The sequence below is a fragment of the Halyomorpha halys genome, unplaced genomic scaffold, assembly GCF_000696795.3.
Source record: "Halyomorpha halys isolate HHAL.00 unplaced genomic scaffold, Hhal_1.1 Scaffold1717.1, whole genome shotgun sequence".
Lineage (NCBI taxonomy): Eukaryota > Metazoa > Arthropoda > Insecta > Hemiptera > Pentatomidae > Halyomorpha > Halyomorpha halys.
This window is the reverse complement of record NW_027107422.1, coordinates 1-27,165: the sequence shown is the minus strand read 5'-3', so window position 1 is coordinate 27,165 and position 27,165 is coordinate 1. Positions and strand designations below refer to the sequence as shown.

The 27,165-nt window shown below is 31.3% G+C and overlaps 2 protein-coding genes across 4 annotated transcripts; one reads left to right on the top strand and one right to left on the bottom strand.

The window, feature by feature from the left end:
* Positions 1–2,751: 2,751 nt before the first annotated feature.
* LOC106690442 (uncharacterized) lies at positions 2,752–12,780 on the top strand. Of its 3 annotated transcripts, none has more exons than XM_014435887.2 (5): positions 2,752–3,351; positions 7,589–7,643; positions 7,726–7,879; positions 9,795–9,892; positions 12,567–12,780. In XM_014435887.2, exons 1-5 carry the CDS (start codon positions 3,239–3,241, stop codon positions 12,651–12,653), a joined length of 507 nt encoding a protein of 168 aa, XP_014291373.1. In that variant the 5' UTR covers positions 2,752–3,238; the 3' UTR covers positions 12,654–12,780. The 3 variants fall into 3 exon arrangements, with proteins under 3 accessions (XP_014291373.1, XP_014291372.1, XP_014291374.1); XM_014435886.3 differs by having other exon boundaries at positions 2,753–3,047; XM_014435888.3 differs by lacking the exon at positions 2,752–3,351 and adding an exon at positions 3,541–3,672.
* A 1,875-nt stretch (positions 12,781–14,655) lies between these two features.
* On the bottom strand, positions 14,656–27,123 carry LOC106690435 (pikachurin). Its single transcript, XM_014435875.3, has 9 exons — positions 26,982–27,123; positions 25,992–26,090; positions 25,738–25,889; positions 24,005–24,171; positions 23,465–23,601; positions 23,092–23,286; positions 22,186–22,395; positions 21,958–22,105; positions 14,656–15,485 (listed from the first exon to the last, which is right to left on the bottom strand). The coding sequence occupies exons 1-9, from the start codon at positions 26,995–26,997 to the stop codon at positions 15,482–15,484; spliced, it is 1,128 nt and encodes a 375-aa protein (XP_014291361.2). The 5' UTR covers positions 26,998–27,123; the 3' UTR covers positions 14,656–15,481.
* Between the last annotated feature and the right edge of the window lie 42 nt (positions 27,124–27,165).

Genomic DNA, 27,165 nt, shown 5'->3' with positions numbered 1-27,165 from the left:
TTTCAAATGTTAATGTCACGTATTGATCTTTCGAATAAAAAAAAAATTTTGATTACAATTTAATTTTTTGTGTTATTTTTTACAATTTCAAGTTCTATTGGGCTTAAAAAAACACCCTATATTAGTCTTGTAGATTTATCTTAATTCAATTACACAGACTTGTACAATAGTAACTTGTACTTCAGTATTTTTTAATTCCTGTAATATCACTAATAGTCATTTCCATCATGAAAAAAATAAGTATTAGTATTATTACCACAATTGTTTCTACACTTGCACTATGAACTAATACTATTAGCTTTCATTATGAAACAGAGCCCTGGTGGAATGAGAAACTGGCTAGGCTGAGAGGACTCACGAGGAGACTCTTTAACACAGCGAAAAGAACAGGCTGTTGGGACACCTACAAGACTGCACTAACTGACTACAATAGGGCTGTGAGGAAGGCCAAAAGAGGGGCGTGGAGTAGATTTTGCAATGATGTTAATGATTCTCCCTCCACGTTCAGAATTAATAGGATTCTATCCAGGGATTCTGAAAGGGGAGTGTTGAGGTGGAAGGGGGGTTCACCAACTCTAAGGTGGAGACCCTGGAGGCTCTGGCACGCTCACACTTCCCTGGGTGTGTACTGATAGAAGAAAATGACACAACTCCCACTATAGAGGGTGGAGTGTTATCTCCTCTCCTGTGGTGTATGGTGGTGGACACCTTGCTTGTTAGATCCAATAAAGCAGGTTTCTACACGCAGGGTTATGGTGATGATATCGCTGTGCTGATAGGAGGCAAATTCCCGGGAACTATCTCAGGACTGCTTCAAACATCGGTAGACCTTATGAATGGATGGTGCCAGGAATATGGTCTGAGTATCAATGCTCAAAAGGTCAGTCTTTGTGTCTTCACTAACAGACGGAACATTGCAATCAGGTCGCCGTACCTTAACGGTGAACGATTGGGATTCTGCAGTGAAGTCAAACGTCTTGGAGTTACTCTTGATAGTAGACTGAAGTGGCAACTCCATGTTGAAAGGACCAGTATGAAGGCACTGAGGTGTCTCTGGGCATGTAAAGGAGCTTTAGTCAAATCCTGGGGTCTTAAACCAAAAGTTATATATTCGTTGTACATGGCAGCGATAAGACCCATTGTCCTATATGCTGCCATTATATGGTGGCACAGAGCTACGACCAGAAAATCCCAAGCTTGGCTCATAAAACTTCAGAGACTGGCGTGCCTCATGATAACGGGTGCCATAAGCACTACTCCTTTTGCAGCAATGGAGGTTCTTCTGAAAATTAAACCTCTACATATAGATATTGAAGCCCTTAGCTCTGCATATAGGCTTATGAAATTACCATTCCCTAACTTATGAAGGACATGGCAGACTATTCAGGAGGATCAATGAAGACGGGATCCTGGCTATGCATTCTGGTCATCAGGAGAAGAAATACAAGAACACTTACTATAGTGTAAGGGTTGAAGGGTCAACCCCACACAAGCCGTGCTATGGGATAAACTGCTACACAGACGGATCCTTAATATAATAAGAATCTGGAGCAGGAATATGGAGGATGGATATGCCTAACAAGGTACATCCATCTCGTTAGGAAAACACACCACAGTATTCCAGGCTGAGATGTATGCAATAAATGTCTGTGCCCAGAATTTAATAAAAGATGGCATGAGGGAAAGGCTAATTACGATTTACACGGACAGTCAGGCAGCCATTTATGCGCTGGATAACTATGTAACCCGCTCCAAATTGGTGGAGGAGTGTATGGTTAACCTGAACTCTCTCCTTGGCCAACAAGGTGCGGGTGGAATGGGTTCCTGGACATAAAGACATTAAAGGAAATGAGCGAGCGGACTACCTAGCAAGGAAAGGATCTGAATATGTTCCTCTCACACCTGACCCCATATGTGGGATTAGTCTCAGCCATGCGAAGAGGCACATCAAAAAGATTGCTGAGAGCAAGGCTGGGTTACTCTGGAGAAATACCAGAGGAATAGAACAATCAAAAATGTTTCTCAAGGGATTCTGCCCGAAAAGAAGTAACTTTCTTCTTAATATGGATAGGAGTATCTTAAGATGGGTGAAAGGTCTATACACGGGACACTGTCAGCTAAATAAGCATCTCTATAAAATGAGACTGATAGAGTCCCTATCTGCAGGTTCTGCAGGAAGGATGAAGAGACTGCTTACTACATCATTTGCAGATGTGATGTAGTGCCAAGAACACGATTCCTCATCTTTGGTAAGGATCGTATCTTGGATCCCAAACTTTGCGAGACAGTGGATCCTTACACAGTGTCCAGATTTGCAAAGGCAATTGGCCTGTTTTGAGCAGAGGAGGGACGACGTACAATATGCCTTCTGTGGCCGCGGTGCTTCTTAGCCGGAGAAAAAAAAATCTTATATTGAATGAAATTTTTATGACTAGGACATTCATTGTTTTTTCTTCTTTCCTGGTTTGATAGTACTCACAAAAATATAGTTCTTTCCCAAAATTCGCTAACGCTAAAAATTTACTCCATCGCAAAAGAATTAAGATGTCGCAACTTGTGCAATGCACCCCCTTCTTGGCTCTCTTTACTGAGGAGGGGAACAAATTTGGTAGAATTTCTATATATAATTCTATATCTATAAATACCGTACAATATTATTTGGAGCACTATTGATATTGTGTACATTCGATGAAGAAGTGTTCGAAATTTGACATTTAAATTAAACCATCGATATAAATTGTTTTTATAATATCGATTGTCAAAATCTCTGTTTTGACCGAAGTTCAAGTTTTGAGTTATTTTTGGCATTAATACTAATTACTAGGACCCCCTTGTTTATCGAATACTTGTAACACGGCCACGTTTGTAACTTTTAAAATTATATTCAAAATCCCATTTACTTAAAATTTAGATATGTCAAATGATAGAAATACTAACACGTTTTGGAAAAATGTAGCTACTGGTGTTGGTGTAGCTGCAGCTGGTGCTGCATTAGCTTATTTAGTTAGTGAATTATTCACAGAAGAGGCCTCCCGCTCTGGAGAAAGGCAAGTCAGTTTTTACAGTTAGTTGTTTTTTAAAAATAAACCGATTTTTGATGTCTTAAGTGCAACGAGCTGTATTTACTGGACTGATGTTAAATTTGATTAGATTCTTGTGAGAAATTGTATGGGTAGGTTTCAATCTTGCTAGTGAGAATGTACCAATAAAATTTAAGACTGATTTGTTATTTAAGAGAATGTGGCCTATTGCTTTTCAACTTATTAAAACAGCCCTTATGGGAGCAGTAGCTGTTGGTGTAGCTTACTATATTTATAGTAAGCAGAATAATTTTGATGAAACTCCTTTGAGGTAAGAAATAAAAATAGCAGTTAGCCTTGAACTTGATTCTTAAAATACAAACAGTGTTATCTTTTGAATATTATTTATAATTACTTATGATAACATTTCAAATATTTATATTTTTGTTATCAAAGTGTCTCTTTTTAATTCTTACGCTCACTTGATAACATATAAAAGTTTGTGTTTTTCTTTCACATAATTGACAGTATGTGACTATATTAAGATATATAATAGTTCATTAAGTTATGAATTTGTAAAATAGGTTAGTTTATATGAGCATTGTACATTACTTTTCTTTGTTTTGAGGTGCTCTTTTCATCTTATGGTATTGTGAGTTCGTGTTTCTTTTCTTTTTTTTAATGACATATTGGTTAGTGTTTTAATATTGAAAAGTACAGGATAAAATTGTTATTGCTCTTTTATGATTCTCTATATGTACTTATTTATAAATCATTTCCCTGGACAATATAATTATAAGTTTATCAACTGACTAAAGTTCTGTCTTATTTTTATCTTATATTTAATGCATTATTATTTAAATGAAAAATAGTTTATTATTCTGGGGCTAGGTCCCTTTAGAAAAATTACAAAGGCAATTTTAATTTTATAATATTTAGTGGCCATAAAACAGTGTGGCCACACTTAATTATAACTTATAAACAGAGAGAGAAAAAAAAAACGATTAATTAAAAAACTAACTGACTAAATAAAATATAAAAAAAAAGTTAATTACAAAATATCTGTACTATTATAATAATGGGTCAGATTAGTGAAGTAAAAGGTAGTTAAATATGAGGAATTTAAATGAGGGAAAGGTTGGGAAGGGTAAATGACGTATGTTAGTGGGAATGGAGTTCCAGAGATATGCAGCTTGGGTAAAAAACGATTTATCAAACGCAGTGGTTCGCTGAGGTGGAGGGTAGATTTCAGATAAACGGGACCTGGTAGTACGGGATTGGACAGAGAATTTGAATTGCAGGTTTTCTAGGATATAGGAGGGCCGTTGAATATTAATTGCTTGGAATAAAAAGGAAGCTAGGAAATACTGGCATCGGAAGGATGGATAGAGCCACTTCAGTTCGGAGTAACCTGGGTTATTCAAAATCAATTGATGGTCTAGAAATCTTTTAATAATTAACTTCAGTGATTTCTTAATCTTGTTTATGTAACTCTGATAACTATTCTTACCTGTAAAGCTGTCTTTATACAGTAAAAAATAATTCTTTATTAGTTAACCAACTATTTTAATAATATAATGAGAATTTCTTCAAAATGCACTTGCTTCTCACCCTCCCCTCCCCATGGAGCCCATGGGAACATGGCTCGACAAACAAAAATTGCCACCTCCAACATATTTACCCTAGCAACACTCAAAAAAGTTCAAATGTATTAATATAATTATTTCCCCAATTAATTTGGTTTTGGGTGCTGCTCGGATTTCATCTCGCATAACCATTTCATCTCCCTAAGTGAGCGTTGGTGTGAGGAGAAATTACCCCTCCTCTCCCTGAAAGTCATCAGTTCTATTTCAAACTTAGTTGTATCAAAATATTTACAAGATTTAGGTAGGCTTCATTCTTGCTGTTGAGAATATAACCGTGCAATTTAAGACTGATTAAAAAATTTATAAAAGCCAACCCCCCTCCTAGATAGCTAGATATAAACCAGTGCAGTTGCAGTCACAAACTAGCAAAAGTTGATGCTTTAACTCACTCAGCCACAAAAAGCCTCAAGTGCCCAGGCTTTTGACCCGTCGGTTAAAACTGGGCAGACCAGGGTCTCTAGAGGATAATCCTGGTCTTACTAAAAAGAATCCCAGGGAATGGATCTTATTAGATCTAAATTAAATGAAATTATAAAAAACAAAATAAATTAATAAATAAATCATATGTTCACCTTTTTCAAAAAAAAAAATTAATGATGTAGAAGCTAACAAGGTTGTAGTCAAAGTTGCAACTATCTAAGAGGACATACATTACTGGGTGACATTATAATGAATGTTGAATTAGTATGTGATGTATTATTCATGTTCACTAATTTTTTATCTTACAGAAATCACATGTTTATCGATAATTTTGAATTATTAGATCAACCAAATCACACACGATGAAAAATATTCTCAACTGTGAAGCAATACAAAATTTTATTGACCTAATGTGCAATATAATTCCTTGAAGCTCTGATATAATGATTTTGAAACTGTTTTAGTTTATGGTTATACGACAACACAACTATCAGTAAAACTAATGATACCATACCTACTAACTTGCCACACCACATTCTTATCTGGAAAAACGAAGAGCAAGAGCGAAGTGGCACAGGACTAGATACCCATCAGATAAAACACATTATACTAAATTGACAAACAAACTTAAAAAATTCAAAACGCAAAATTTAACTATCTTAACTGAAAACCTCGCAGCTACTGACAAATCTTTATGGATGACTACTAAGAAGATTCTTAACTTCAAGAATTTTAATCACCCAATTTTTACTGAATCTCAAACATGGACAAAATCGGACGAAGAAAAATCTCAAATATTCGGTCAGCATCTTTCTACAACCTTTGAGCCACACCCTGGCATCCTTAATTAAACCAACCTTGAACACATTGAAGAAGTATTGAATACTTCACTCCAAATGACCCTGCCACCTAAAGCATTTCATCCATCAGAGATATCTAACATCATCCAGAATTTACCAACCCGCTAAGCTCCTGCTTATGACCTAATTACATCCCATGTTCTAAAACATCTTCCTCGAAAATCTGTTATATTCCTCAGCTATATCTACAATGCTGTCCTCAGATCCACATACTTTCCTGATCCATGGAAATTATCCATAATCAAAATGATTCCCAAACCTCGAAAGCTGCCAAAACACCCAACCTCTTACCGTCCTATCTCTCTGTTACCTATCATGGGAAAAATCCTTGAGAAACTTGTCTTAAAACGCCTGTACCCCATCCTAGATTCCAACCACATAATCCCAGATCACCAGTTTGTATTCCGAACATCCAACTCCACTATCCAGCAATGCCATCGTGTGGTCGATGTAGTCTCGTCTTCATTGGAGCGCGGAATGTACTGCTCGGGAGTCTTTCTTGATGTAGAACAGTCTTTTGATTGAGTCTGGCACCCAGGACTGCTATGCAAGATGCATAAATTTTTACCCCTACATATTATCTCATTATCCGTTCTTATCTCTCGGACAGGTTATTTCAAGTAAATCACAACAGCGCATATTCATCCCTGTTTCTTCAGTCTGGTGGTGTACCTCAGGGTAGTATGCTTGGTCCTATCCTTTATACAGTTTTTACAGCTGACATCCCAACCCATCCTAACATTATTCTCACCACGTCTGCCGATGACACATGCCTATTGTCAGTGAATAATGATCCTTCCATTGTATCCCAATCCCTCCAATTCGAAGAATGGTGCCAAAACTGGAGGATTAAAATAAATTCCAATAAATCCCACCAAATCACATTTACCCTTCGTCGTAAACCTTCGTCTTGCCCTACAGTATCTTTTAATAATATTCTACTTATTCCTGTTGAACAGATCCATTGCTTAGGACTAAATCTGGACAAACGACTGACATGGAATCCTCATACAAGACTGAAAAGACAGGAAACTGCTCGTCGATTCTGACTATTACAACATTTACTAGACAAACGGTCCAAACTTCCAATCCATTGCAAAAGACTGATCTACATGACTATTATAAGGCCTATTTGGACATACGGAGTTGAGCTATGGGGCTCCACTAAACCGTCTAATTTCTCTTGAATCCAATCCTTACAGTCCAAAATCCTTCGTAAAACCCTTAATGCTCCTTACTTTGTCACAAATCAAATCATCCATCAGGACCTCCATGTCCCCTATGTTGCCGATTTGGCCAGAACCAGATACCAATCCTTCCATAATAAACTTTCCAACCACCCAAACCAACTCGTTTCTAACCTGGCTTCTCCTTCACTACCTAATAATCCTCCTAGGCGTCTGAAAAGAAGATGGGCTCGAGATCTTCTCCTTTAGAAATGTTTTTGGAGTTCTATCAATGGGTAGAGTCTACACATGTTTTTATCATGTCATAATATCAATTACAGCAAATTTACTTGATGTGTATATATGTATACAGTTGTAAATATCAATAAATAAATTATTAAAAAAAAAAAAGTTTATGGTTAATATAGAATTTTTATTGACAAATAAATTATTTTTTATTAATTTTCTGTGAACAGAGCAGATGAGCGTCGCAGAAGAGGTCAAAATGGAGAAACAGTTTCTCCGATATTGGTATAATTTACTTGTTAATTTTAAAATATTCTCAGTAACAATATTCGCTGCTTTCTTCATGAACCCTTCAATTTTGTCATAGCGTAAAGTCATCGCAGACAAATTAAACAGTGGGACTTATGACTGCAACATATGTCTGGATGAGATTTCCAGACATGATGAGGTTGTCTCATGCAAGAAATGTTATACAATAAATCATCTCAGATGTATCAGACGTCACTGTGCCTCATCTGAAGGTAAATATGTTACTTTTCATTATTTCAATAATTAAGTGCTTATGTAATTCGGAAAGTACTCTCTGGGTTATTTCTTCTTTTTATTTTTAGTCTATTTATAGAAATAGGGAGGTAACCTAGTAGCACACTGAACATGAGATAAGGTCTAAAGAGGTAGCAAGAATTATAGAGCAATGGTTGTGCTAAAGAGAGGGGAAGAATGCACCAATAAGTAATGATAAAAAAGTGAAAACATTGTAAAGCAATGTAGATATGACATGATTTCCTTTATGAAATTCAAATTTTTGACTGATTATGAGGTGAATATAATTGTATGAATTATAATACATATAGATGAAGATTGTTATTATGGTGGATTATTGTTGTTTGTAGGTTTTTTAAGTACATGAATATGGGACAGTGGTCCCGAAATGTTGTGCTACAATATGTTAGTGTTAAATTCAAATTGGAAGTTTTTTAATCTCAAGAAATTTTTATTGAATTGACGTACCAGACTTCCTAAAGAGAAAATCCAGAATAAACTAACTTGTTTGTTGAAAAGGGGCTGATGACGGATTGTAATAACTAATAGGGAATACCATAGAAGTTAGTAAATCTCATAGATATGTGCATGGCCAAAACGTTTAATAAGATTTGAATCGGTAATCATTATTCTGAGAAATTCTAGGTTTGGTTGGGTGTAAAACAAGGCGATTCTTTATCACCTATCTTATCTTAGCAGTAGAAACACGAGCAATTTCAGTGATGCAGATGTAAGAGGAAAGATGTCTGAAAAAGTTGACAGGTTTAAGTATATAGGTTCTGCAGTAACTAGAAAAAATAAAATTGATGAAATAAAAGTGATCTTGAAGGTGGGAAATGTTTGTTATTTTTCAATTTTGAAACTGCTTAGTCACACCTTCTATCCAAAAACTTAAAAATTAGAATTTACAAAACAATTATTAGTTCTTTATGGATGTGAGACGTGGCCTCTTACACTAAGTTATGAACAGCGCCTTAAGGTTTTGAAAATAAAGGTTGTTGGGCTTAGTAACGAGCCGATCCCTAAAATGTTAATGAAAACTGAACCAACAGGTAAATGTCCGAGAGGTAGATTGAAAGGTGGGAGGATTGTGTTAAAACTGATTTAGTAGAATTGGGTTTGGAGGGGTATCACTGGAAGGATGTATGTAGTGAGCGATTAGTGGTGTCGGCATCAAACCTTCGGAATCTAGCAGGAAAATCTTTATATTGTGCTACATTTATGGTTAACCATGTTTACTATTGTAGTTGTTCTGTAAAACATGATGAGGTAACTAAGCAGAGGTAACTGCTGGGGCACCAGTTTGATTCTGGTCAGAATGGGTAGACTTTTATTTTTTAGCGGCCCAACAGAATAAAAAGTCGACCTCTACTCTGGTTAGAATATAGTGATAATATAAGAGAACTATACTTGTCCGTATTATCACGTTCTGCTGGGAAAAGCCAGAAAACTTAAGGTGAAATTTAGAACTCGACAAATTTTAAAGAACATCTTCTGATTGTATCACTTGCTACAGAAATTTAAAAAAAGAAAACTAAAGGTCTAGCGATGAATTAACACCAATACAGTTGCTCAGCATAAATTAAAATATCCAACTTAGTTATCAGGTTGGAAATTATATTTTTACTTATTATACTTCACCATACCGAACTACTGTGGCTGATTTCTGAAACATCAGTGTTTAAAATTCATGCAAATGGGTGGTTCATATGTAGAAGTTCTGGGTTTGTATTTAACAGGACAACTTGCTCACTAAGAAATGCACTTACCTCACATTACCTTTTATAGAACCTAATTGTTATAACCCAGTAAATACTAAATATATTTGCTTATAATAAAACAACTGCCAATGTTGTAATATTTTTTTATAATATTTATTTTTCATTTCAATAGGTTCTCGAAGGACACCAGAGTGCCCCTCTTGTCGTAAACACATAGATTATGAGCTAGAATATTATTGTTTTTGTGGCTCAGAGCTCAATCCCATACCTGTAAGTTTCAATTTTTATTTGATTTGATTTTTTCCTCTTATAACATATTTCTCTTCATTTTAAATGTTGTAATGTCATTAAATAAAATGTTGCTAATTTAGTGGGGTTTTTTCATCATGTAGCATTTTATTTAATGGCATTACAATATTAAAATACCCAGTTTTATTTTAATCACACACACATGATGAATGTTTTCAACAGTAAATTTAGTTGCTAATTTAGTGTTTTTTTTTTACCGATGGGAGTAGCATACCTTAGCGAGTTAGATGCTTCCATGCGAGTGGTCCTATCTCCTGAGTATAGTTTCTAATTTGGCTGTAGCTGATAATTATTTGTTCCGTTACTGCAGCTATGATTCAAATCTGGTGGTTCAGGACTCTTCCTAGAGTTCATCCAGTCTATAAAGTGAATGCTCTTAATTGGGAGAAAATCCTGGCAGTTGAGCGTGATCTTGAACAAATAACCTCTTAGTACATCAGTTGTTCAAGAAACATTACTTCCTTACAAAGTACTGAACCTTTGACCATTCACGGGTTGTAGCTGTAAAGGATTTTTTTTTCTCTCCAAAATTTTATCTTGATGTCAAATTTCATTTATAGAAGTTTGCATTTTAAGTAGAAGTTTTCTGGTTATTGATTAAAGAGTAATTTAATGACACAAAGGAATGAGTAATGTTGACATGTTATTTAGGAAAAAAATTATTTTTATTAAAATAATAGTTATTATTTTCTCTCAAATCCAAGAAAATTATAATAGAATTTAAAAAAACAAAAATTTTATAGTAAAATAAGTTCACTGAATATGGTTTATAACGACCTTGGTATAATGATATAAAATTTATGGTGTCGAATATTTCTTTACCCGTGACTTTGAGAGCCATACTAATGTATTTATTCAAAGATACAGCAACCACGGTTATAATAACTGATAGGTTAAAACAACTCTTTTTGGCATCCCATCAAACTATAAAGGATCGGTTTTAGCAACAGTGTACCAAGAATCCATAAAACAGCCTTGTAAACAACCCTAATTTTTCTAAAAATTAATCTTTCTTTTATTTTAAACCCATGTTTTAAAGTGAGGAAGGACTCATTTCTGTCCAGTGAATAGTTTACAGTTTAGTTGTTTCCTTAAAGAGACTCATCATATCTAAAAACAAATTTCAGTATGGAGGAGAATTTTCATATTTGCTGTCTTCACAAAAGTGGTGGGACTAACAACAGCTTGGCTAAAGAATTGAATGACAGTCACTATCATTTCTTCAATTCGGAAACACAGAGCCTTCGTTTGAGATCTTGTAGAAAATGGAGATTTCTTAAAAGTTAAGAAACACTGTCATCCCACCCACGAAGAAATGAATGGTTTAAAATCTAAAGAAGTTGCAATATTCCTCTCTTTCTGGTCCTATCCTGCTCACTGAAGTGAACAATTTCTTGAAATTGATTTCTCGTAATCCTAGGCAATTTTAAGAAGAAGAAATACCTTGAGGTTGGATTCAAAGATTTTGTTCTAGGTATAACTTGGCAGTGAAGCTATAGGAGTGCCTTCAGTAACATTTATAAGTGGACGTCAAATGTTACTGAAGCACTCCCTAACATTTGACATCAATTTATTCATGGTTCAGCATACAATTTGAGAACGCTACAGCAACATATTTGGTACAAATGAGAAAAGTTTATTTTATAAACTTATGCCTGATTACTATTCTATAATCAATAATTACTCATCTCATATTATAAAAATCATAAAGGTTGTATTTTTACCGCCAAATAGATTATCCTTTCTTGAGCCAATGGGCTTATAAATTAGCTTTATAATGGTTCATTAGGCTTTTAGGAAGATATTGTAGCATCAACAATCAACAGTTGTCTTAAACATTCTGGCATGCTAAGAAATCAAATTAAGGAACAGCCACAAGAATCAGATAAATTTAATGTGGTGGCTGAATTTGATTTTTTTGTTGTGGTGTACAATTTAAGAATTACCATGTCAAGATCCAAATAAAGCAATAATTGTGTTTGGTTGCTATTATTGATTTTAAAAAAATCTTGTGGAGCCATACACATAACGTGTTTTTGTTGGATGGTTTTGATGTTATGCATTACATGTTTATAACCAGTGTTTGGTTATAACGACGACCGGTTACCAATGACCAAATTTGCCTGGTCTCTTGTATGGCTAGGCTATAATAATTCTAAGCCTTCTTCTCCCAAGCCTAGAATATTCTATTGCGTGAGGGTTGTTGAGGTGGTTTTTATGGTTCTGGAATTAATATAAAATCCCATGTCTTTGTCATGGATCTAATTTAGTTGTTGACTTTAAAATAATGACATAGGAATGAGAATTTCGGTTTGAACTGGTGATAGATAACCCAGTTACTTCTTGGCTTAAAAAAAGAACTACACCCATAGTAATAATAGGTCGTCCATAAGAAAAATATTAAATAAAGACCCATTTGAAAAATACCAGGTGGTTTTGTTTGAAGACAAAGGAATGAGGAGCATGAAGAACACATCACTAGTTACTTGTCACAAGTTGTTAACTTTTAATGATACGTACATCATGAATATCCTCATTTGTAAATGTTACAATAGACCATGTAATTTTTAAAAGATACATTTTTGTTTGACATACTAACTTATGTTTTAATGCTTTGTTTTATATATTTTTTCAGATAGAAGGAGTCACTCCACACTGCTGCTTGTCAAAGTGTAATAATTGCAGGCTGCACTGCCATCCTGGACCATGTGCCGATGATTAATGGATAATTGATACTTTTTGCACAAATTTGATTCTAGGTGATAAAGTAATGATTATGTGCTCATATTAAAAATGAGATTTATTTTGTAAATTTTGAATTTTTTTTATAAATAAAATATTTTTGGAAATTAGGTTTTATCCTTTTCCTTCTATTCTTTTTAAAGTTAATTGACTTGTAATGATTCGCTGTTTTATTGTTATGATCTGTAAATTTGCTAAAACTCATGAACGAGATATGGAATATGATGTACAAAGTGTTTTCAATGACAGTTTTTCATGAAATATATATTTGTAATATGCCACTGACTGTATATTATTTATCAACTTGTAGGAAGCTCTGTTCAGAAGGCGGTTTTAACCCGTTACATTCAGTTATCCCCTCTGGAGAAACATGTAAGTTTATTAGTGATTGTGGAGAATGAACTTATTCAATCGCAATTTTTTAAGAAACATATGTTTTCTTGTATTTTTCTATTAAAATGGCACAATATATAATAAAAATATCAAGATGCATGATAAATAAATCAATTGGTTTTACATTAAAAGAGTATGTGCAAAGTAAAGTATATTCAAGATGGACTATACTATACTATACACTTCTCTAATCCGTTGAACAGTATACAGAATCAGTGGAACAAAAGTACACTAGTGTGGTTCAATGATATAGAGAAACTTGATAAAATAATAAAAAAATCCAAAAACTAAGAAAAGAAATATACAAGAGATCATATCATATTGAATCGTCAAATAGTAAAGATCTATGCGATAATAAGACAGTGTTGTGGCTTCGTAATTTACTATTGGCAATTTCTAAACCAATCCTTCATACTTTCTTTTATTTTATAATCATTATTTTTTTAAAATATAAAAATGGCAAAACAACCTAACCTAGTGAGTATCGTAATGTAAACAATAGTGAAGATGAGTTTCAGATTGACATTTATACAGACAGATTTAAATAAAATAAATATTCAAGCAGAAGATGATAGTGATGATCCAACCATCAAGAAAATGAGGAAATTTTATAGACAGTGATTTTTTCTTTGTAAATGTATGTTTTTTAATGTCCACAAATACATATAAACCAAATTTCATTACATTGGTTCTAAAGTTGTACTGTATAATATCACGATTCCAAAGTGTATGTTTTCGCATAAAAGTGGCATCGAGGTGCTGGTAGGTAAGGTTGAAGCAAAGCTGCCAAGTGCAAAAGGTTTGTAAATCAACCTTTTCCTTTTCATTTTAGAAATAATATTTTAAACCACTTAGAGTCTGAATTGTTTGAAACTCGGCCTTATTGTACATGTAGAGAATAAGGAGAACTCCCTTTTTGCAATTTTAGATTCATAAGCATTTTATTTTTAAGATATAGTGATCAATAAGTTGTCAGTAAGGGAGTGGTATCCTTTCTTTGGTATGTTAAGATGAATATTTAATTGATGTTTGGTTTTATAGATAATCAAATTACCCAGTAAATGAGAGGCTAAAATGTAGCAGTAGATGTATAGTTTTTGAGTTATTCATAAAACTAATTTTTTTTTTTAGGTTCTAGAATCAATTTATTTTTTAACTACTTAAGTACTGAATTTTTTGAAAACCTTAAGGCTGAAGAGAGCCACCACTATTAATTTCAGATTAATATGCATTGTTGTTTTTAAGATACTGTGATCAATGAGGCAGTGAATAAGTGTAATCTATTATTTTATATACATGTTAAACTAAAACAGATTTCCATTGAAACTAGCTCAGAATATTTTCAAAATGCACATGGATGTAGATTCCATTACTTCGCTAATACTGGTCTGATTTAGATTATTTTAGTTGTGTATTGTAAAGAATTTAATTATCTTTTAAATGAGTGGCTATACTCTTCTAGGGGATGAATATTTTTTAAGTCATTGGAAAAACTCACACATAAAGCTCACATTTATTACATATATTTAAAATCAATAAATAATTTTAAGGTTGAAGGTTCAATTAGTAATAAAATAATAAGGTATATGTAATGTATAACATTATTTATTGTCAATTTTCTTAATATATATATTTATTTATATTTTGTTTAGTTGGACAGTACTCCAGTAAATTTACATTTGCCTAATCATATATATTTCTTTCATTTAGACTCGTTTAAACAGAAGATTCCAAATAACAAGGGAAATGAGTTCTTAACATTATAACAGTGTAAAAAATTATATACAATTATGTTTTTTAGAATATAAAATACTCTGTCATTATCGTATCCCTTATAATGAGTTAGTATACAATATCCTTGGATAATATATATGTATATACATTTAGTATATCATCATGATCAAATCATTATTTATATAAATATACTAGAGGCGCAACCATTAAGGAAATACAAACAGAGTAATTACATTAATTAGTCAGTTAATACTGTTTTTTTTTTTTACATGAAAAATTAAATTATGGCACAGAATGTAAACTCAATTATATTTACCAATTTTTACACAACATTTAAAATAAAAACTTAACAATTATAAAATGGCAGTATTCAAATAAGCTAAAAGTAGAATATAAATAAGGAAAATTATATATAAAAGATAACACAGCTAAAGGGGCTCTGCATTACCTCAACACATTCAAAGCATCAAACACAATTAAATGTAAAAATAAAATTAGACAGTCAGGAACATTGCCCAAAGTTAACGCTGTTAACTTAAGCCCATTTCTCTTATTATTATTTTCCTTTTTTTTTTTTTTTTTAATTAAAACTTGTTACTTCTATTTTTCCCCCTTTATTTTAATAATTTTTCTTTTTGGCACATTCTTCCATTGCTTAGGATTCAAGCTGCTGCTCTGTTACTAACTATTAAAAAACAAAAAACAAACATAAAGTAACAGGAATATATAATTTTAAATATACATACAAAACAATATTTATCACAGTAGTAAGCATATAATACATAAAATATGACTGGACATCCATTTACTTAAGAAATTATTTATTGGAACAAAAACTGAGGGTTACAGGAAGTGCTTGAATACATACCTGTAATTGTTTATCTCACTTATGAGTTTTAAGATATATAATCTAATACACAATAAGATTATTTCAATTTTTTTTTTTTATCTTTACTGAGCACAAGCGTACATCAGAGAGGTTTTAACGCTCACTGAAATCAAATAATGTGAGAAAACTAAACCTGTATATTTTTAATTGAACAAATACCTAGATCTGCTGCAACTTAGATAAAATATGAAAATATAGCACTTTAAAGAGTAAATCACTTATGTAGATTATCACTCTTAATAGAATAATAATAGAAATGAAAAACAAATATGCAAATAAGATACTTTCAGAAAAGAAAAATTGATGAATACCAGAACAGATTGTTTCTCTTCTTCATTTATTAAACAGAAAATTATAAACTAATATGAGCCGGTTGGAAACAAAATAAGAAAAACCATAATTAAAAAAAAATTCAGTTTTAGAACCTTTGACTATTAGTTTAGGATAAGAGTAATGGAAGACCATATATTAAAACAGCAAGACTTGGTTACAAAGTTCTAGGGCCGATCGAAAAAGAGCGCTATCAATCATTACATAAATCATGAAGAACTACCTAAGTGAATTTTTAATACTCAAAGGAAAAGTTAAATAAAAACACTTAAATGTACATTACTAATGGTCCTATAAAAATAAAAGTTTCTTGTCAATTAATTTGTTTTGGACAGAAAAAAAGTGTGAATCATCCAGTCCAAGAGCCCAATAGGAGAAAAAAAAAATTGTGCTTTATTTCTTTTCAGAAAATGGTCTAGGTTTTTACCTACACTGTACTTGGGATACAATAAATGTCATTAAAACGAAAATATTGAAATATTTTAGGTGCACTTCTGAAGTTTATTTTGTACCAGAAAAACCTAAAATGGCCACTCAATTGTTTGGAGCTCCATATCCTTAAAACTACCTAGAACACTAAAAAACTTCAGAGTGAATTATTTATATTAGAGTAAATTCAATAAAACCTGAGCCTAAAGTTTTGTCCGAACAACTTGAAATCAACATTTTGTGAATTTACTATGAAAAAAATCATGAAAACTACTACAACTAAGAAAATACTAATTATAAATTACTTTGAAGTACATTCAAGTAGCTTTAATTTGATTGGTAAGAGACTTCTGTACATCTTATAATTTCTGAGGTATAGTTTTTCCTACATAAATTCACTAACTATTAATTTTGCATTATTAAATGGTTCTTTTTTGAAAGTATATCTCGGGAACTATTGAATGTAAACAACTGTATGTAGTTTTAAAGATAAGGAAATCCGAATGAAAAATTAATGTTTTTTTAACATTTGAAACATGGTAGTGGGAAGCTCATTGGTAAGGCAACTCCAAGCTCATGGCAGGTACTAACTCCAAGGACCTGAGTTCGAATCTGGCTGTGGTAGATAATTATTACCTATTAACTGTAACCGTTGAGTCAGCCCTGTGGGTTTAGGAGCCCTCTGGGGTCCACATAGCCTCATAAAGTGAGTACCCTTAATTGGGTAAAAATCTGGCAGTCGAGAATGATTCTGACCAAATCACCTCCTTGCACAACTGTTGGTCTAGTAACAGTACTTCCTTACAAAGAACTGCACCCCTGACCCTTCATGGGTTGTAGCGGTACAGATTTAATTTAATTTTAACATTTGAAACAGCTGCCATTTTTTATTCCCCTCTAACTTTGGTTGGTAATCATCAATTTCGACAAGTAACTATATATAATTTTCATAAAAGTAATAAAAAATTAGGGCGAAATAACAGTTTTTCCCCTGGGGGACTAATCTGTATCCCGTTCAAAACATCTGTTATCTGATTCATTTTCATTATCTTCGCTAATATAGCATCATTTAGATAATTTTTTTGCTGAGAATTTAATTTACATTTAAGTAATTATAACATAATTTTCTATAAAATGCATATTTTATTTATATTTTTTTGTTTACAGTGATATAAACGGTATTTTAAAACTGTTTCAACGGAAATTTATTTAGTCTAAAACACTTTCCAACCAGTTCATAAGCATGACCAAAGTAATATTTCAAGTAAATAAAAATAATCAATAAAAATAACCTTAAAACAATTTAACTAAAAAAAAAATTATCAAGAGACAGGATAAAGAACTTATGTTTTGCAATTGTAAAACATAATTATTTTTAACGGATGAAATTAATATTCCATATAAAGAGAATCCCCCTTCTGATTTTTCCTAGTTACCATTTGTACCATTGTAACCATTCTAATGGAATTATCTGAGATACTCTAAACATTCATTGAAAAAATTAGTACAGCATTTTTCTGATTGTTAGTGTTGACTTATCAACAAATATCAAATATGATACTAACATGAATAAAAATAATTTTCCTGCTTGATTTTATGTAAGCTTTGTACACGAAACTATTATTACTAAAAAATCAAAACAAAAACATATTTGAGATCAGTTACACACTACATCGCTCAGATCAACTGATTCATTAAATAAATTAACTAGACCAGAATCAAGTTGCTCGTTAGTTATTTTTGGATAGAGCTGTAGCACGATGAACAAATAAAGTTCTTTATTAATCTTTAAATTCCTTTAATATACCCATAAATAACTTACTGCAACTTAAATAAAACAGTTAAACAACTTCATTATTTTCAATTACTCACATGTTTAACAACTTTTAAAACCTATTATTTACAAAACACACTCTTCTACTATTGCTTGCATAAAAATATCAATATCTTCTTTATTTTTTTTTTAAATTTATAAATATTTAACTATAAAAAACAAAGCACCAGTCTTAATACGTTTTTAAGGTATATAGATCCATACAAAATGGAAACCTCTGTTAGAAAATATTGCCACTTAATGATATGTACATTTTTTATTTTTTTTTTTTTTTATAGACCTAAAATTAATTGTAATATATATATTTTTTCTTCATTTTACTAACATAATTTGATTTAGCTAGTAAGAAAATAAACGAGGCATTTGAATTTCATGATATGTAATATTTGATAATTATAGATTTGAATTGAAGTTGATTTTACCAGACCATCAGTAAAGGAAAGGTGGTGTCTGTTATTTACAGATGGGAACTTTCGAGTAATTATTTATCAAAAAAAAAAATTAAAGGTCTTAACTATATTCATCTGGCTATGACATTTCTTACTTTCACCAACTTTGGTTAAAAACACAAAGAAAAAATGATAATACTTCAACATACCAAATTCCTTATCCCAATTTCTCTAAAACTTTTATTTATTCATTTTAATAAATTAATTTATTAACACATTAACGAATGAATTTATTGACACTATGATGAATTCAATAATAAAAATTTCATACTACTATTAATTATATTTGAATAAGTTTATGTTGAAATCAGTTGACTAATTGGATTATTTTGCATCAATCTTTTAGATTTTATTCTTTAGTTCATTATAACCTCTTAAATTCATCAGGATGGTCTGGGATTATTTCCAGATATGGCAAGAGTAATCCTATTAAAAAGAATAATTTATCATTATAGATAAGTAAATGGCTGTGATTTAATTTATTTGACTAAATTAATTTGAATAAATTAATTGGACTATGATGGTCTATATTTTGAAGATAATTTTAATGTATAGATTTTTTACTGAAACTTAAATAAAATGTATCTTATGTACTGAGGCTTTTATAACTAACTAGTAGTTAGAAGCCTAATGTCTAAAGTAGTATTTATACTTGATGAAAGTTTCATTTAAAGCATAAATATTGATTTCTGCTAATGAAGTTTGCTATTCATAATAAAGACAATCCCTAACCTTCTCCAGCAGTAAGTAATAACATTCCAAGGAATATAAAACTAAATAAAAAATATACAAGCTAAAATATTAAATCCTCAATTCGTGTTAGACATAATCACCAAGAACTTCAAGATTCAAACATTTTAGAGAAATTAAGAGGAATAAAACCACCATATAATAAACTTTTAACTATACCCTAATTTGTTTATTAGTACCACCTTTTCTTTAAAACATAGCAAATGTTGATTTGAACTATACAGCTTCTCATCATTTAAGGCACAAAAATCAAATGCCAAGTTTTCTACTGAAATCCCATGGAAAAAAAAATATTGCTGTTAATAATAACAATAAAAATTGTTCAAAAGAAAAGAAAAATCCTGTTTATTAGTGGCACAATTAAAAGTTTCAAGAAGGATATCTTTGGAAGGATTGTGGAGGAACTCTTGCCATGGGATGGCCAGTCACTGGCCGGTGTCGGTCTCACACTATCCTGTGTGATGGTGAACTTGGTCGACGTTGGGATCCACTTGTTCCTTTAGTTAGCATGTTAGTAAGGCAAGCACATGTTAATAATTACTAAGTTATAAGGATCATTGGGAAGTAAATGCCTCAAAACATTCATAATTACATACATTTTAATAAATTATATTTAATATTAGAATCATATAAACAAATTTTTAATAAAGCTTAATGCTCTGTAAAATAAATTTTATAGGAGCTATGATAAAAATTTTCATATCATGTACTACACTCCTGTAACGGGAAGGTTCAATTTTATAATATTCTAATTTACTTTATCTTATTTATTATTTATAAAGTTTTTTCAATGACATGAATGCTAATTTTATATATATAAAATACTGATGTTTCAGAGTACTCCTCCATCTTCATTGTTTTCTTATACAAACAAATTTTACTATGTCACAAATACTAATAGTTCTCTGTGTTTTTATATCCATATAATTTTATTCTGTACATTTTTTGAAATAGAAGGGAGCCCCTCAACTAATTATCTTTTAGTTTATTAACTAAAAGATAACTGAGTTGAGTTGAAAAAGATAGTTGAGTTTGTTAAGTGGTGGTCTTCTATTTTAAGAATTTATTTTAAGGTTATGTGGAATAGACACAGAGAACAAATAGTACTTGTGATGTAAATTTTTTTTGTATTAGAGAATCTTGAAGATGCTGTTGATATGAAAAAAAAATCAATGTTTAATATAAAAAAAATTGAAGATTATTTTGGTAAAAAAATCTTATGGGAAGTAAATATTGCTCAAGAATTATATGATCAAAATATTATATCATATAAGTCTTAGTTATATATGTGGCAAATATGTAAAAAAAATTACAATTCTTAAATCTTAAATCTTCAAAAGATTTATGTTTTTAGAAATAAAAGATTCTGTTTATTTCCTATAATACTTTAAAAGTTGGACATTGTTGAACAGGTGTGCAATTGATCAATGGAGTGGTAATAAAAACAAATCAGTGAAACTTATTTTATTTGATTTGTACCGACGTTTCAGCCTAAATTTTAGGGCTAAAAACAAAACAAAATAACAAATAATATAAAAAAAAAACGTAAATAATAGTAGGAATTTGTACAAGAAGATAACAAACATTGAAGCCATAAGAAAATGTGGGGGGGGGGGGGACAATGAAAGAAAAGGGACAAAATATTGAAAACCAAACAGTGCTCTATGTAAGTAATGAAAAAAGGATTTCCAAAGAGGATCCATGGATTTTCAATATCTATCCATTATTCCACTACTGAATTTTTAATATTTAATATTTTAAATTTATTTTGATATTATCTCTTCATTTTTTTTTTTTTTTCAATTTTCCAAATATCAGCACAAATAAAATATATAAGAAAATTTATATTTATTACTACTGCACCTCCGACCATTATCTCCTCATATCTACGTTCAAAAGTAAAGAAATTAAAATACAGAACAATTTGACTATGAACTGAATTTTTTTAAAATTTTTCTATATTTTTTTTTTATGTTAATAAGAATAAAAGAGCTAAGACTTGTATAGAGTGGAACAAAGATTAAGTGGTACTAAAATAAAATAAATAAATAAAGAGCAGAGAAAACAATAAATTGAGTAAAACAAAATAACGTGACTTAGTGACTACTTTTAATAAATTAAAGATTGTTAGTACAATTAAATTAAATCAGGTTTCTAAAGATTTTTTTTTTATTAGCTTAATAAATTAACAGCATCATATTGTATTAACATTTTTTCTTTTAAAGATAAGCTGGGCTCCACTGCATTTCGTTTCTAATTTATACAAGTTCAGAAACCTAAAATATATCCAACCTTATGCTAAAAGAACCTGTTTAGTTGATACTCCTACTAACTTACCTCAGACTTTAAATTTAAAAAAATAAAAGATATATCATTTTTATTAGCTTTAATAGTTTAATTAAATAATTTGGTTAAAACTTATTAACCTATAACAAGTGCAAAATAAAACAAACTCTAACTAACATTAAATACTTACACTGGACACTTTACTACATTGACTGTTGAGATGGCTGAAGTAGAAATATCGATGTCGTCCGAGTTTTGAATCCTCAGATTTTTAATACAACCATCAAAGTTGTGAACATAGCGGCCGTTGGTCATATACCTTGCATCAGGTAGTCCACCTTTACATTAAATAAGAAATAACAATATGAGAATAATAAAATAATAAATATATATAAAGTATATATAGTCACTTATTTACCAATATAAATGTTTCCTTTAGCATTGAGCTTAGATAAGAACCCTTCAGATTGGCCATCGACCTTGTCATCATCAACGGCCAAGCTGGCTATGTTACCATTTCTGGACACTTCGATATTGTGTGGTTGTCCATCATCTATCCTACGGTTCGAGGTCACTTCTCCAAGGCCAGAACCTAGCTCATAGATCAATTTCACACGTCCTTCCAAGACTGAAAGAGAATTATGATATTTAAACCAATATTTATATTCCTCACAATAAAGAGTAATTTTACAATTAAAGTATAATTTATATATTAAATTATTAGCTATATATGCAAATTAGAAACAAACATGGGGAGGGACTACACAATACCCGTAATACTCAATTATACCTTTTTTATTTATGTAACTTCAAAATGGACACAGGATAGAGATTATAGAGTACCCACAATACATAATCATAAACTTCTTTTCTTCCTTTTCTTTTCAATACATAATCATAAACATCTTTTCTTGGACACCAGGTATGGTCTACACAGTATTATCTTCAATAATTCACTAAAAATTTTCTATTGACTAAGTTTATTATTATCAACTAGCTAAAACTGTCATGTACACTTTATGATATGAATATAATAATAAAAAGAAGAAATGTTAAAAAATATAAAAATGGCAACGGTTTGATCAATAAATACAAAGGGGAAGGGAGTAATCAAAAACTATGTGACAGAGGCAAATAGTCTTACACTGATTGATGTGTTCCACCTAAAATTCAAATTATGTTCTATATCAATACTTGAAAGAATGCTACAACATTGTAGCTATTTTATTTAGGTTTACTACAAAAGAAACTGGTATCATTGACTTTTAAAATTTCAGCATCAGCAACATATCACAAATAATGTAATGTAGAGTAATTTACTTACCTCCTATCGAGAAAAAGTCAGTGACACCACCTGCAGTCCGTGGATCTTGCCCATGCCACAGGAGTATTCCATTCCTACTGCTTGTAACTACAGTCATCTCAACCTCTGTCTCATCTCCAATATCTTCAAGAATGCTCCTATCAAGTTCTACCCAGCCATCACCTCCAAGACGGAAAGAAGTGGTGAAGTGCTCTCCTGCAAAACGGCAGATATCACATTGAATAATTTATCTCATGTAAATTTTTTTTTTTTCTAAAATAGATTCCTTCTTTTACAAACTTTTTTTCCAGTAAACCTTAACCCTTAATAAATATAAATGCAAATAGAAGTTTAAAAATAACTAATACAATAATCTAATTGTAATGATGCTTACTCATGGTACAGTTCTGTCCGGAGAATCCCTTGCCACAGTTGCATTTGTATCCTGAAGAAAGGGGGATGCATTCACCTTTGTTTCCACAGGGTTGATATCTTTCACAGTCATTTTTAAACTTATCGCAATGACGACCACTAAAAGATAAAAGAAATCAACATCACACATGTATACATCTAAATATTTATAGACTTAAATAAAAAGTTTCAAAACAATTCTTTTGCTGTTTGTAAACTGTTTATTGTCAACCATTTGTGCATATTTACTTCTGTACTTTAGCATCTGTACAGAATGATGGCTGTGCCAGAGAGAAGTAAAGATGCACAAATGGTTGACATGATTTCCCATATGAAATCAAGAGGTTTTTATAGTGTATGAATATGGGATAGTGGTCCCGAAACGTTGTACAATATCATGAATAAATAATATATAATTCTTTCAAAAATGGAAGTGATTAACCTCAAAAAATTTTAAAAGAATTAAATTTTATCATCTGCAATGGAAGTTGGAAAAGTTACTAGTAAAAAGTGAAAAAATTACCTGAAATCAGGTGTGCAGTGACAAATGTAGCTGCTTCCGTCCTGCTGACAGCTAGCTCCATTTAAACATGGACTATCATGGCAGGGATTACCTGATGGGCATTCCTTCACATTGGATGATTCTTTGCTGCTCTTTAGAATATCTAAGTCCATTCTTGATATCTCAATCTACATTAAAAGTAAAATAAAGACCATAAATATAACACTTATATATTTTAATCAATTATTTTTGTAATTACAGAAGAAAGTTAAAATAACTTGTAATATTTGATCACACCATTTAAACAGGAACTAATAATGTTAGTATTATTTAATTATAAAATGATAGGAGCTAATATAATTTTGAATAAAAATTTAAAATTCAAGGACTACAAAGCATTGTTTTTCAATATTAGTAAAGCTTTTTATTTGCAGGGGATATGTTCCATAAATGTGGTGCAAATACAGAAACTGTGATTACAGAGTAATAATTTGTACAGCATTATCGGAAATATGTTACAACAATATAAAAATAAAAACTTAATAATAATAAAGGAAATTACAATTATTAACTAAACCCAAAGATTTGAAACCGATACCACCAATTGATGGCTAGACACAGCGACCCAAATCTACTAAGTCAGACTTGACGCAATCCTCTCACCTACGCTTTGGTCTACCTCTTAAAAGTTGACCTGTCAATTCAGGGGCAGGTTAAAGTGCCAACTTTAACTGGCTTGTGACTGAAACGGTTTTGGGTATGGTTAGAATAGGATGGTATCCTGTAGATAACCCTTCCTTCCTCCTCTCCCCCCATATGGTATAAAATGATCACAAAGGCCACCAAAAAAAGAAGGCGCTATTCTCCCTACAATGTAAAAGGCCACGTTTCGCATGCGTAAAGTAGTAGTAGTAATAGTAGGAAGGATAGTAGTTTTATAAATTCTAAATTTTAAGTTTCAGAATAGAAGGTGCGAGATAAGAAATTTCAAAATTGAAAAATAGCAAGCATTTCTCTTCTTTAACCCCACTTATATTTCCTCATCAATTTTTGTTTTTTTAGTTACCGTAGAATCTAAATACTTAAACCTCTCTACCTGTTTAAATGTGTTTCCTCCTATGTCTTATATTACCAAAAATGCTTACATTCCTACTGCTAACCAAATATTTTGATTAAATAAAAAAAAATATATATATATAATAAATGCAATTTAGTAAGAGATTTTTTAACAACATTAATAATTATATCAGGCTCATATTTAAGAAAATAAGATATTTTTTAAAACATCAAACAATTCAGATTAATATTCAAAACTAGCATTAAATGTTTGTCTTAAAAAAACAACAAAAAGACTGATTTTCATATCAGGGGTCTATCCACAAATAAAGGATATTTCCAGCTCCAAATACAAGAAGTAGCCATAATATTTTAAAATTGAGAATGCTAAAAATGCAAATAATGGAACCATAAATAAGGAGCTACAACAGTACTTATTGTATCACCAATGGGTGATTTGACTAGTTATAAGATATTTAAAATTAACACGATGAATTATCATGAAATATAATCATTATTATCAAGAAGGATAATAAGAACTATTCTAAATCTAATGCTAGTTTCTTAAATATAATTGATTCAGTTCAGACTTGTTTAGTTTGTTTTTTGTTGTTAAGATTAATACAGTATGAAGTTCAAATTTTAAAAAATTTATAAAAAGTCAAGAATCAAGATAAAAAAAAATGTATAAAACTCACATGAGATATACAGCCTCTAAATCCTTCAGTAACACCAACATTAGGATGGACACTGCCTAAGCTTGAGTCAAAACCTCCAAGGTATAGATTGGTTCCTAAAATCAACTCCCTTCTTTGACCAGGTGTCAATGTGGCTCTTGCTAGGTCTTGGCCTTTAAAACAATATAGATATTAATAGCCTATGTTTCTCATAATAATTTCTACTGAAATGTTTTAATCAACCATGAAAATTGACAAAGAGATGAGTGGTTTACCTATTGATAGTCTGGCCTCCCTGGCATCGCGACCTGCCGTCACTGTCATCCAAGAGCCAGGGATCACTTCTGTGTTCGACTTGACAACGATGGGTGTACCTGAAGCAGAATCCACCCATCAATTCAAATAATTAATATCATAGAAACTCTCCAATCAGTAAAATTTTAATGAAGGACATATTTTCAAATCTAAGAATAAAAGTAATACTTAAAACGTTAAATTAAATAGAAAATCATATTTAACACAGATATGAGCATTATATTTGATGTAATTTAACAAGTGCTGACTCTTTCTCAAGGGTCCTTGGTTACTATACAATCAAGACACTCAGGCACATGGATATAAACCAATAACTAATTTTTATCAGTTCTTTAATCCTTAACATTATTAGTAACACAAAGCGCAATTGAATTTATAATGTTTAGCAAACTAACTGAGACTGATAATGTTAAATGATTACAATTTATCAATTACAAATGATTTCAATGCTTGATGATATATTCACAAAAGTATGGACATGTTCACAGTTTCCTATCATAAACAAATGAACTGCCTTTACCACTAACTGTAGCCAATTGATGATCAGAAACTCAGAACTGTAGTGTTATTTGCATACACAATAGTAAAAATTAAATTAATGTCATAAATTGTTTCATAAATGTCTAACTACTAGTCTCTTGCGAGAGTTGTGATGACAGTTCCATGTCAATTTTCAAAGTTGTGGGTTAGGCCAACTTTTCTTTTTTTTTTATTATTTGAATATACACACGCATGCATGCACCTCATTTTGCTAGACATAGTTACAATATGAGGACTATCTGTTAGAAAAAAAGAGTTCAAAATTTTGCACAATTGCAACACTTACCTTTACTAAACATTCCATACAGAAGTTTATAATTTGAATAATATACAAAACTAAATAATAACAATTTATATACATGAGCTAATTAATAATTCAATTTCATGGTAGAGAGGATCTGTTTACTTACTGGAACCTGTTTCCATCCTGAACTCCAGCCTCCTATCCTTGATAGCCAATGAGAGATAGTTACCGCTGCCAAAATCATTTTGAGCAGCATACAAGATGAGAGCATCCCTTGAGTCTAAAGGATGTAACTTCAGGGTTATATCCAATCTAAAAATATATATATATATATATAATTTCTTTAAAAC